Source organism: Aythya marila (assembly GCF_965140915.1).
Source record: "Aythya marila genome assembly, chromosome: 3".
Classification (NCBI taxonomy): domain Eukaryota; kingdom Metazoa; phylum Chordata; class Aves; order Anseriformes; family Anatidae; genus Aythya; species Aythya marila.
The window spans coordinates 16,165,283-16,178,211 of NC_139044.1; the positions used below are offsets into that span (position 1 = coordinate 16,165,283).

Consider the following 12,929-nt stretch of genomic DNA (forward strand, 5'->3'; position numbering starts at 1 on the left):
TAAAGCCTGTCTGCTACCTTTTGTGCCTTCTTTTTCTACTCCTATTAGCTATGCTGGAGTTGTTGGGTTAAAGAAAGGGCACTAAACTAGACGCCTCCCTTCATTTCATCAACAGAAACTTCCAATTACACAGCCACATACACCCAGTTAAAGAACAGCGTTCATCAAGCAGCGTTGTAAAGATGTCGCCAAGGAGGAGTTGACCTGCTGAACCTCTGTTACTAGCAATTTCACAGATTACATTAGATCTCAGTCAGAGCTTGTAAGTCATTTACTTTAAAATAAAAAATAACCCATATGCAGCCATGCATGATCTGCAAATTGAAAGAGATGCAATAGCTACAGAACACCAAGCACTGTATTTTGGATATCGCACATACACACATATGAATCTCATAAACTGTGAAGGCCCCCTCTCAGCAGCAGGATAGCTGCTGCCTGCACAGGCAAATAGCTGCTGCTTGTTTTCTCTCCAGGGACAATCTCGTGCATTATTTACATCTGCCCTCCCTTCAGTGTCACTGGTGCCAGTGGCATTCAGGATACTCTGGGGACTCCTCAGCACTCACATTCCAATCCCATTCCCAGCTGATAAAGCAGAGTAGTTACTTTTCAGCGACTGTTTTTCCATTGAAATGTTTTTTCATTTTCCACCACGCACTGTCTGATGCTAAGGAGATCCAGACTTGTGGCTGCATTCCTAATTCAAATAAGAATCGAACGTTCCTTTGTTACTGCAGCATTACAAAGGGGCTTAGTTATGGGCTCCAAAAGGAAAGCTCACAGTTCTGTGGACAGAAAGAGATGCAATAGCTACAGGCTGCTGCTCAAGCCTCTTCTTAGGTTACTTATTCTTGACAGATTGGATTCACTTTCTGTAATGGGAGGAGCATATTACAGTGTCGGAAAACCAATCTGGTAGCTTGAGCCCTACATACGGCAGTTTGTTTCACAGAAGGTAAAGTAAATGTGTTTTATCTGGGCTTGTGATCAAAGTTTTAGCATCTTAGATCACATTCTGTAGATGAGACCCGCAATACCCGAAGGCAGATCCCCAGATGGTACAATATGCACCTCCCCAGCAGTCCGCAGAGAAGTGCAGCACCATAACGTCTGTGCTTACTCCAGAACAGGCCCAGTCCAACAGTTCTTGATGGCCACTGAAAGCGTAGACTGTGATGTGTAAGAAAACGTGTTTGTTATGATCACTTTAAACCCCTTACATTTTCTTTCAAGTCTGTGACAGCAACAGTATGAAAATCTGTGTTCCAAAGCATACCTCTTGTTGCCACAACACAGCACTGCAAATTAAATTTGCTTCACAGCAATGACAGTGATTCTTCGTGGTATTGAATGGTTTAGCACTAGATTATAATTGTGTTAATTAGAAATAACATCTCTGACCCTCTCTTACCTTCAGCTTAATACCATGATTTCAGTCAGTATAACAGGTCTGCGCACAAGCATAGCTATACTCAGGAGCAGTTGACACACACGGGGAATAAAGCAGGATAGAGAAGTGAAGGAGACTTACAACTCTCTGTGGTTCAGCAATCAGTAGGAATTCCATGTGAGGTACCTCTTTATATGTACCGGATGAAGAAATTGGCCTACTGCAGAATATTTACCAAAAAAAAAAAAAAAAACATAGGACAAGGTAAAACAATGTCTTGAGTGGGCATCAACTGATTTACTCATATTGCATTTCAGCAGGATGAAAGCTCACTTATATACATCAAAATTTTTCAATACACTGAAACAAGCGAGTAAAAACAACGCTTTAATAAAGATTTAGATTCACATACATGTGACGTGTTATTCTATCTCATTACTCTTGGTAAACTTCCCTGCTTTGTAGTGTGAAGTTTTAGACTGCTATTTACTGAAGTACCTTCAATGGCCATAACCGGTATTACACACTTCATCCTATCTGCAAAGCGTTTGCTAAACTGTAAGTAGTAGCAATCAAAAGCATTAATATGATAAATTATTAAGATCAAAAACACTCCGTTCTGATTACTCCTTAAGGCATAGACTAAAGTAACTAGCCAACTGAGCTTACATTTTAACAAGGAACATTTTTTTCCACTATAAAAATTCCTAACTTCTGGTATTTTTACTTAGCTGTAAATATTTCATTCAAAGCTGTATGTCTTTGCCAACGTTCATTCAAGAACACGGGAAACAAAAAGCAATTCTTACGTGGTTGGATGAAGGAAAATGGAAGCACACCCTTGTGCAGCAGTACAAGCAGCCCACACAGACAGGCCATAGCTCTGCACTGGGAAAAAACCCTACTCTAATCCGTAAAGTTCATATATTTGATAACTCAGGAAGACACTGGATGGATTCTATATTAAGGTTCCTTCGCATCAAGAATGTACGGGGTTAGAAAATGCAGCTGAATGAAAATTAATGGGATGCTCAGTGGCACATCCCCTCCCTGCAAGTATTCAAAGCCAGGTTGGATGGGCTTTGAGTAACCCGATCTAGTGGAAGGTGTCCCTGCCCGTGGCCAGGGGACAGAGTTAGATTATTCTAATGATACCTGTGCTGCCAAGTTGAAGTTGGTACCACAGGTCATAATCTATGCATTTCTGCAGCATGAACACTTCAGAGCCTGTAAAAATGCTGAAATCTACAGGCATCTATCGTGTGGGAAGAGCTACATTTCCTGCATATTCATGGGTCTGAAGTGTAGCTGGACTGATGATATAAGTCAGCTGAACAGGGAAAAAGTTATATGCCAGAACATTGAAACCATTTCTGGATACAAAGCTCTTTACATATCACCCATAACATCCATAAAAAGACAAAAGAAATGCCACACTCAGGCCTTTTAGTTCAGTGTTCCTTCTTAGAGAGTGGACATCAGCAGGTAAGTCCAAAAGAACATGCAGTAAACTCAAAAGGTAGTTAAACACATACCTCCTGAAGGAATTATCTCAATGCTATCAGCACAAAGGTTTCCACCGTGATGAACAACGGTTGGTTTTCTTCCCATGTTCTCTCCAACTCTCCCCATTACTTTCCTTCTCAAGGTTTTGGCAGCCTCCCAGGGAGTAGGGAGAACCAAAGCATGTCATGCGGTCTTCCTTCAGCAGATGCAGCCAGGAGAGCGGGTTGCCAGACGTGACAGGCACCTGCCTCTGTAGCAGGATGATCCTGTTCTGAGTCAGCCTGGCCTTACCCTTTAACTTGCGATGTTGCCCTACAAGGAACAAGAGCTAGCTAGGAGAAAGCTACAGCTATGAAGGGCTGGGGCCTGGGCCTCAACACATAGAACTTTTTGTTTCTTCCTCTAAAAACAGACATCTAAAAAGAAAATGCTGAAGACTGCTGGGAATGCAATTCCCACAGCAGGGTGAGCTATTGTCACAGGCGTGACTTCTACACATTTCTCTAAGCAAAGTTACATTTAGGGAAGACAAAAAACTCACTGCAAGAAATGTATATGAGATGACATTTTATTATTATGCACAATTTGTATCATTCACAGCCTACTGGTCTGTAGTCATAGAAGGCAGTGGATATGCACAGAACTGAAGTTAAATGACTTCACATTGACAGTGAAAATAAATCACATTCTGATGTTAAATCACACTATTCATTGCATCTCAGCAGACATAGAAGGTATAGAATAAACAATAATAGTTCTCGTATATTGAGCTGAAGGGTCTTCTGCCCCCATTTTCTGACTTGCATATAAAGTGTCTGCCTTTAAGCTGAAGCCAAAAAAACAATACACACAAAAAAATCACACTTGCACAAATATAAAGCTTTTTTTTTTCAACTCAGTCTTTGAAAATAAGTATCATCACTTGCAATTGTGTAGTTTTATATTTCAAGTCATACTTCAGCTCTTATTTAAAAAAAAAAAAAAAGAAATTTACTTTTAAATACAGTCATTTGGTATTCCATGACTTTCTTGAATTGCTAACACAGTCAATGTTCTAGCCTTTACAGCTATTCACTCCAACAATGCTTCTTTAGTGGAAAAGTAATGAAATAATCAGGAAACAGCAGAGACAAATGAGCAGGTAACAATACAGTGTTTTAATTTGCATGTATTGAACACTTATTTTACATATTTTTGCAAATTCAGTCTATTTTTTAGTAACAAAATAGGAAGTCCAGTTGTTTCACAGATGGTTAGTAAGGGAATAAGGCCACAGTTCTGAAGTACATACTTCGATGAGGTTTCACCACTCTGCATCTCCAATGGCTTTTGCAAAAACATAGTCCTTACCCTCAAAGGACATCACTCCATCTTTTAAGTAGAACTTCCATTTGTTCTTACTTCGATGTATCTGATGAAAGAAAATTAAATCAATCCCCCGTGTCCCCCCCCAAAAAAAAAGACCATAACAAAAAAAGAGCTTTTAAGCATAACTCAGTTTTAAAAACTTGTTTTTCCTTTAAAATCCTGATAACTCAAAATATGCAAGACACTTTCTCTGAACACAGCACAAATATTCAATAGAGGCAGCGGATTTCAGTTGTATATACCAGAATCTTTGCCCTCTCAAAGGAACAACTTCCTGAATCTTACTCACCGTATTCGAGTTTTCCATCTCCCTTTAAAAACACTAATTACGTAAAACATCCCTCTTACACCCTCACCCACATCCCCGCAAGGCAAAAGTAGCTGTGTGGAACCTTGTGCTGGCTGAAAAACAAGATAATAATGGAGCAATTTCATTACTGTACCACTCCCAAAATACACTGCACCCTGCAAATATGTATGGTTTAACTGAAACGCAGTTGTTTCCTTTTCCCATATGCATGGCAAAGCAATACTGCATACACAGGCATGTAAGGATAAGGCTAAAAACATGAAAACATGGCTCAGAAGCAAATACTGCCATACAAAACAGTGAGAAAGAATGTTCACATTATTTCTTATTAAAGTCCTGCAAAACAATCTATACTACAGAAAGTTTAATACTAAAAGAAGGAATTTTAACCATCTCTAACAATTCCTTGGATTTTAAGCATCAGCCTATCTCCAGATTCAGAAAATAAGGGGAAAAGAATTTAAAAAAAAAAATTGTTTTGCCTTTGGCATTCTTTTATAGATAACTATATAATTTAACAGGTAACTATTTCCATCTACTTTCTACTAGACCTACTTGTCTTTATTGAATCTATATAGAAAGGGGAAGTTATCAACATTTCCCCCAACTTCTAACTGTCAATTTTCAATGACATCTGATATTAAAGTTTCCTATAGACATGTATAGAATTGAACTTAATAGTTTTTAAAAGTATTTTTTTCAACTCATTACAGACAAAACTTGTTATAGATAGCAACATCTACTACCTGTAGCATCCATAACATCAAACTAAGTTACAATGCTTCAAAATTTTGTGCAACTTTTCAACACAGTACACACTGTGGCTCAGTTTCAGATGCGTTTTCCACACACATCCCTGCAGCTACATTTTCCAAAATAACAAGCTTCAGAAACATTCAATCTGTTACACTTGAGTAAAGACAATTTTCTCAGCAGCCCACTGTTTCCTAAAGCACAGTCCCCTTTAAGGCAGACCTAGCTGAACATACAAAAAAATTATCACTAGTCTCTTCTGAAAGCATAAAAGCAAAGTCACTTTTTTTTTTTTTTTTTTAGAAACTATTAGACGTATTTTTCCACATCTGCTTCCAAAATAAGATGGGCACTTTGTTTTGTCAACTTTTAAGCTATTAACATGCAAGTGTCCAAAACATACCTAGTACTTAACTTCATCTCCAAGAATTCAAAATAAAGTTAAAATTTAAACATTAAAATAAAGCAGGGCAAAACGGCCCTTAGTGACTGTTTGGCTTTTCACCTAACAGGATTCTGGTAGTAAGTCTTCCAGAAAGCACTTCAAAGACAAAAGATAGGGAATAGAAAAAGGTGTGTGTGTGTGTGTACTGTTTCGAAAGTCTTAATTCATGGCCAAAGATGCATGTATACATACAAGAAGCTGTTCACATAACTTCAAAATTTAAGGAAATGTAAAGCTGCAAAAGCTTATGCAAGTCTTAATTTTGAAAGCTTTGGCCCCTTTCTCTTTATGAACCCTTTAATTGTCCTCATTTCAGAAAATAACATACAGGTCTTCAGAGGACTGTCAGCTAAACACATTTAAACACTCAATTATTACAGCATTAGTTTTTCTTTAAAAGACACTGACAGCAGTCCAGATACGGATTTGCTGAAGATGCTATTTATAATGATTAAGGGACAAAGATAAAACTACTTACTGTACCTTGTCATACTGACAAACTATCACGTTATCTGTGTCAAACAAGTCTGGAACATCCTGTTCACTGACATCATCATCAGAATTTAATGGGTCCTAGAGTTTAAAAATGCATTTAAGAAGTATTTTATACATTCTTGCAAAAATATAGTGTTGAATAGCTTGATATTAAACACAACCAGAACAATAAAGGTTAACACAAAAAATCAAGACTTAGAAGCTATGGTCCACCAAGCTCACTTAGAATCATCTTTACATGCTTATGTTCTCAAAAACATTCCCCCAAAACAAAAACAAACCACCAAAAAAAAAAAAAAAGGTCAAAATAAAGCAGAACCGCTAAATGCCCAAGCTGACCCTAGTAACTAGAATGCTCACCAACTGTCCAGACTCCATAAGTTAATTCTCTTGTGAGCATCAAGGACACAAAATTTCATCTTTTTTTTTTTTTTTTAAATTTAAAACAAAGTGCTACACTTCCACCGTGCTGTTCTCTGTCTAATCCCCTGTGGTTCTTCAGAAGGAATAGTACAACTTGATTTGTATCAGGATCTTACTTAAAAGAACTCAATTCCACTGAGGTCAGGGTTTCACCACAGAACTTTAATGCTGGTGATTAAGTATTTTAAGTGATCCAATAAACAAATGATCTCATTCATTTGTTCATGCTCCTCATAATGAGCCCCCTAATAATTCCTCAGTGGCATCTCCTCTTGAGAGACATATGTAACCTAACTACGTTCTCAGCATTAAACTTAGCAGGGGCTGTTCTGGGTCCAACAATTCAGTATTCAGGGTAGATGACATTATTGTAACGTGCTTCATAAGGCTTGAAAGTATATTACCTCCTCAACAATATCTATTTGGGGCTCTTCATTATCACAGCTACTGCTGCTAGAATCCATGTTTGAAATACTGTCACCTTCTTCATCCTCTCCTTCATCCTCATCCTCCAGAACTTTTAGATCCTCTGATTCAATAATACCAATGAATTCATTCTCGTCTGTGTCTTTTGTGTGTGACATTTCTTCCTTGGGAGAAGCATCACCAGTTCCGTCTAGCTGAATTATGCCTTCGATGTCACTGCAGATATCCTTCTCTGATCGTAAATTAGATTCCACCTGCTCAGTAGGTTCCAGCTGACAACAATAAAGAAGACCAGAGATGGCTTGTGAAGTAACGCCACATAGCTTTCATTGTTCAGTACAAAGCCTGAGATTTTTGTTTAATAAAGCAACAAGATTCATGGCACTTCAGTGGGAGTTTCAAATCCTGGACTACTTGTAAACCCTGAGTATGTTTGAAAAATCTTGTTCTTACACCTACCTTAAATGGAATCCACGTCAAATATTCATTCCCTCAGTAATACAGAAATACATTCTCTTACACTTCTCTTTAAACACTATTGTACTTGACTTCTTCAGAAAAAGATGTTCAAACCGGCCTCTAGAATTTCTATTTTAAAGAAAATTCCAATAACTTGAAAACTATTTCTTATTTTTGAAGTAAAAACAAGATTAATCCATTTATTTCCCTCAAATCGAAGTGTTCTGTTTAAATACCATATAAAAAATGAGAATAAATACCTCACTACTTCAAGGTACCGTTCATAAAAGCACTAGAATTCCAAAACAGAGAGTTCACAGGAACATGAAAGAGCTCTAAGCTTTCAGTGATCTTAGGTTTCTCATTAAATCTTTATTGGAGTGCTACATTCACATCCACATACACTTTCTAATTCAAGGAAGTTAACACTTTGTTATGATCTTCCATTCTTCCTACAGTCTACATCATCCTGCCCAAGTGTAGACGAGCAACATAAGATGCTTTCTATTTACAGGCATTTTCCATTACTGTTATTAAATTTGTTTTTACTAAATTTGCCTCGATATCATATAAGCGCTACAATTCAAAGTCAGCACACCAGCCTCAAGTTGTATTTGCAAATGATTTCTGGAACATAGATTTGATGAAGTCAGAGCAGAGGCTTGATCAATAAAATCATTTTTAAGTTTTCCACAAACCTCTATCTGAATTCTAGCTTGTCAGGACTTTCTTCCCAAGGAAATGTATTTCTTAGCAGCAGATTTTCACTTATGGAATCTGACTTTTCATACTCGGTATGGGCTCTCAATGTAAGTTAATTGCTCTTCACATGTTATGAGTTAAAATTAATCCCTCTTGACAATCCAAAAGCAATTTTACAACTGGCCAGTATCCACACGCAGATTCAGCATCAAAATGACATGGTAGTTCTCAAAGCATCATTCATGCTTGCTCAGAGACAGAAACCAATTATCTCAAAAAAAAAAAAAAAATAGCCTATAAATCTGTGAATGCACTGTATCTATCCCACACACCTACAGTGTTTTTCAGATTGATGTTGTATTCAATCCAAATATTTCAACAACACTTGCAACCAAAACTTTAAATACAAAAAATAAGCAGTCAGCTAACTGCTCTTCAAAACAAGCTCAAGAGTGAACTTTAAAATGAGGATTTTTATCATCATTCATAGGTACTACTTACAGACATCTTTGATCACGTCTCTTACAAAACCTGTTCTTCAAACAACCATCTACAACAGCTGTATTTTCACTGGATGAGAAATGAAAAAGGTCCTACCTTGTCCGTGGGAGCAACAGTGTCCTCTTCTTTCAAAACAGTGTTATCATCCAAACTTTTGCCCATCATAATCATCTCAATGATATCATCAGACACCTGCTGTTGTAGTGATTCCTGAGGCTCAGTGTCTAACTGCCCCTCCACATCCAGCAGCAAACTGCTTGAGTTGTTTGCCTCAACAAAGTCAGAAGGAGAAAACACTTCAGAGGATTCTGAATTAAACACAGGTGTATCAAGGTTGCCATGCTGGGATTTCTCTGTAGACTCCGCATGCTGATTCTGCACTGCATTGGGTGCAATTTGCTGCTGGCTCTCTGTAGGCTGCTGAACCAACACAGTACTAGTAGAGTTCTCCAAGTGTTTATTTTCTGTGGCACTTGGTTGAACTGCCACAGTCTGTTGGACAGCAGTCTTCTGAGTTTGCAACACATCTGCAGTTGCCTGGACAGAAGGTACGTTCACTGGTGCAACACTGGCCACATTGGTGTGCAGAATTGAAGGTTGCCCAACCGACTGAAATATTTGCTGAATAGGAAGTTGCAGAATATTCGCATCTCGGCCCTGTGTAACCATAACAGGAACGTTTACCTTATAAAGCTGCCCTACAAAGAGAAGGATGAAAAGCTGCTTCAGCTACAGATCCATCTAGGCCAGCGCCCCATTATCAGTAACAGCCAAGAGGAAATAATCAGGCAAACTACAAAGAAAAAGGATGTTTACAAAGGAGTACTTTCCCGAAGCATACTTTCAGACATTTAGGAGTAAAAAAAGCTTGCTTTAAATTTGTTAACACGTCATTTCAGAAACAAAGGAGTACAAGATGAAACAGTAAACTGTTGCCCATCTCCATGGACAGATCATTATTTTAAGGGCATCCCCACTAAAATACCAATACAGTCCTAAACGTAAGACTCATAGTTTATCTGTCTTCTCCTTGCATAAAGAGGACTCCAAATACTGAATCCTTAATTATCATCATCAGTGTTAGAATTAAGATGCCAGAGCTAGTTTGCCAAATTAATTTTTCTTTTCTCCACGCATTTGCTTACACATACAGTCATTGGTATCAGCCTACAGCATTCAAAACCTTAGAAGCTATACCTGAAACAGACATATAGGACATTACTGCTTAAAAAAGAACAGCTGTTTAAGGAGAAAATCAATCTATGACTAACATAAGCCATCCATTCATCAAACTCCAACCAATACAAGCAAGTTTTTGTACCACCAATTTCATCAGCAAAAAAGGGTGAGCAAAAAGGGTGATGGGTGGTTACATTTTATTCGAATATAAAATCAATTTCATTTTGAAGCACCAGAACGTCTTTGTCAGTTTAACACACGAAAGACTACCCCTCATACAGGGCAAGGGGATATCTATGCCTGGACTGACAAAGGAACACATTTGCCAGCAGCTGTAAAACAAAAAAATGGCATCACCTGGCAGCCCACATTAACTAATGCTGCGAGTGTACACAAGTGACACACCAACTAATCAATATAATTACTTCCTCCATGCAGTAATTACACACTACAAAGGAAGAGGATAAGTGGCTCCACCCACCTATACTTCACATTTGTTTTATCTACTGCACTTAGAACCATCTTTCAATATTCACATACAGTCAACGAATGCCCTGTAACGTTTTACGTCTCTTCTTTAATCTTACCAGATGTAGTCTGTAGTGTCATTCCAGCTGGTACGTGTATAGGATAAGCAATACCCGAAGGGAGAGCAAGAGTTGCACCTGGTCGTGAAGCACCCTAGATACACAAGAACTTTGTTAAGTAGCAGTGCATACCTTATTCTATCAGGGCCCTAAATGTCACATTTAACACACCCAGAAAGAGGCCCCTTTGCAATCATCTCTACTGAAGAGTTGCTTTAGACTTTTTATACATAGGCAGATAAAGAGTATTTTGTAATTGCAAGCACGATGATTGGCCTCAAGTGCTTTATGTTTTCCAGTTATCACATCCTCTTTTCATTAAGAACTTTCCTGTAGCCCCTCAAAGAACACACGATTCAAAACGATACTCTTCCACTCAAAGCCACTTTTACCTAAGCTTATGCATTAAGTACAGACTCCTTGCCCACAAAGACACTTCACATCATTCTCTTTTTCTCCCGGAAAGAAAATCATTGCATATAAGATGCCCTTTCAAACTAGCTGTTCCTAGGAAGCTCAAATTTAAAGTCAGGGAACTTGCATGTTACACAAATACCTTCCCAAAATTATATTTCAGTTTGGCAAGGTAGTTGGCTGGAGGCTCAGGAGGCACTCAACAAGTTCATCAAGCTCTTACAATACATCCTTCTCCCCCACACCCAACTCCACTATGCCAATAGTTCAGAACCTATCACTCCAAAAACACTCACTTTCATCTGGATGATTTCTGTGCTTCACAGATAACACTGCTTCCAACTTCATTAGTACTGGCATTTCCCAACCACGCATTATTTTAACATCCAGTAATAATAAAAAAAGTTATAAAAATGATGCCTACATGTACATTTCCACTTCTTCCAACCTCTGGGCTAAGTTCATGCAGCCACATTTTCCAACACTATTCTGCCTGCACTGCTTGAGAAACCAACTGCCTTTTTTTTTTTTTCCCCCTCCACTGCTCACACAGCAGCAGAGTTTGAGCACTCCTTCTGCAGACTCTTACCTTTTGTATGGTTTTCATCAAATAAAAAAAATAAATAAATAAACACACTGAGTTTCCTCAGCTGTGGATATTCCCTCAGCAGACTCCTGGTACCCTGCCTACTATGCCATGTTCTACAGATATAATTGTCATGAGAAATGCTAACTTTTTCAGTCACTAAATGTTGTTCTAAAGCACCCATACACCAAAAAGAAAAAAAATAAATACAGAAAATAAACCCTTAATATGTGCATCCCCTCAAGCCTGTGAAAAACTGACAAACTTAATCATTTTAAAATTCAGAATAATCAAAATAAGAATTCACTGCAGCTACCTACCAGGCCTGCTGCCGTGAAATGCTGTAAACCTCTGCCAGCTGGGATGACTAAGGAAGCAATTTAAAAAAAATTACAAAAACATGTGCATCTCAGAAACAGTTGATCATTCAGTAATTCACAGCATGCAGTCCTGAAACTAAAGCAATCTTAACTTCAGCTCAGACTCATTAGATCAACAATAAGTAAGCACATCCAGATAAGGCTACTGAATATACTTCCTTTCAAGTTGCTTCAAAGCTTATGCTGTACTCAGGGCAGGGGTTATACCCTGAATTTATAAAACTCGCATTCTGTTAAAAGTTGGTCTTGGAGTTTTTGTTGTTTAAAATATTTATCTATTTGATCTGCTTAATAAGTAGTCCTGTAAAATCTAAGCACACCATTTCTATTTATTAATATGACTACAAACACACGTAAAATGCACTGCCTTATCAACAAGAGGAAAATGTTTAAGTGGTTTCCCACTCTAGCACAAATCCAATGGTGATAATAGCAGGAAATGTAGGATGGGTTTTCAAAAGCATTACATACTTCATTGAGGGAAGACAAACCAAAGAGAAAGCTTCTGCAAGCTTTGAGACGGGAAGAATTTAGGCAGCCCTAACTACTTCAAAAACCTAGACCATAGGACAATTCAAATCCTATTAGAAACAAAAAGAAGAAGTCAGGTGGCTTTAACAGAGTCTGATGTGCCTTAGCATCAGCTGCCCTTCCAAACGTTAGGAATAACAAGGGAAATAAAGTTCATCAAATATAAAGCTTCCAATAGCAAACAAGCCCCAAAATAAATCCCCTTTAATTGCATAGAATAAATAAAGTATCTGTCATCCAAAAACAGTCCAAATATGAAGACTGTAAAAATAGTAAGTAGATGAAAAGTACCTGCCCAACCTTGAAATGTTCTCCATGGGCACTGTGACACAGATTTTCATTAAATCATCACATATCATTATTTTTTTTTTCTTCATGGGGAAGTTCCTTATGTGCTTCACACTCAGAAGCCTCAGCTGAGCGTTATGTTCTATCATAACATTAGCACAGTGGTCAGCTGGACTCAACTGA

The 12,929-nt window shown here is 38.0% G+C and overlaps 1 protein-coding gene across 1 annotated transcript in view; it reads right to left on the reverse strand.

Moving 5' to 3' along the window:
- Positions 1-4,194: 4,194 nt before the first annotated feature.
- LOC309877082 (stonin-1-like) overlaps positions 4,195-12,929 on the reverse strand; it is a 39,519-nt gene continuing 30,784 nt past the window's right edge. Inside the window, exons 8-13 of the mRNA XM_082758164.1 lie at positions 11,868-11,914; positions 10,548-10,641; positions 8,878-9,479; positions 7,098-7,391; positions 6,259-6,348; positions 4,195-4,310 (exon numbers count right to left, since the gene is read on the reverse strand). Of these exons, the coding sequence (XP_082614290.1) occupies positions 4,203-4,310; positions 6,259-6,348; positions 7,098-7,391; positions 8,878-9,479; positions 10,548-10,641; positions 11,868-11,914 (1,235 nt within the window). The 3' untranslated portion in view covers positions 4,195-4,202. The remainder of the gene's footprint in view (positions 4,311-6,258; positions 6,349-7,097; positions 7,392-8,877; positions 9,480-10,547; positions 10,642-11,867; positions 11,915-12,929) is intronic.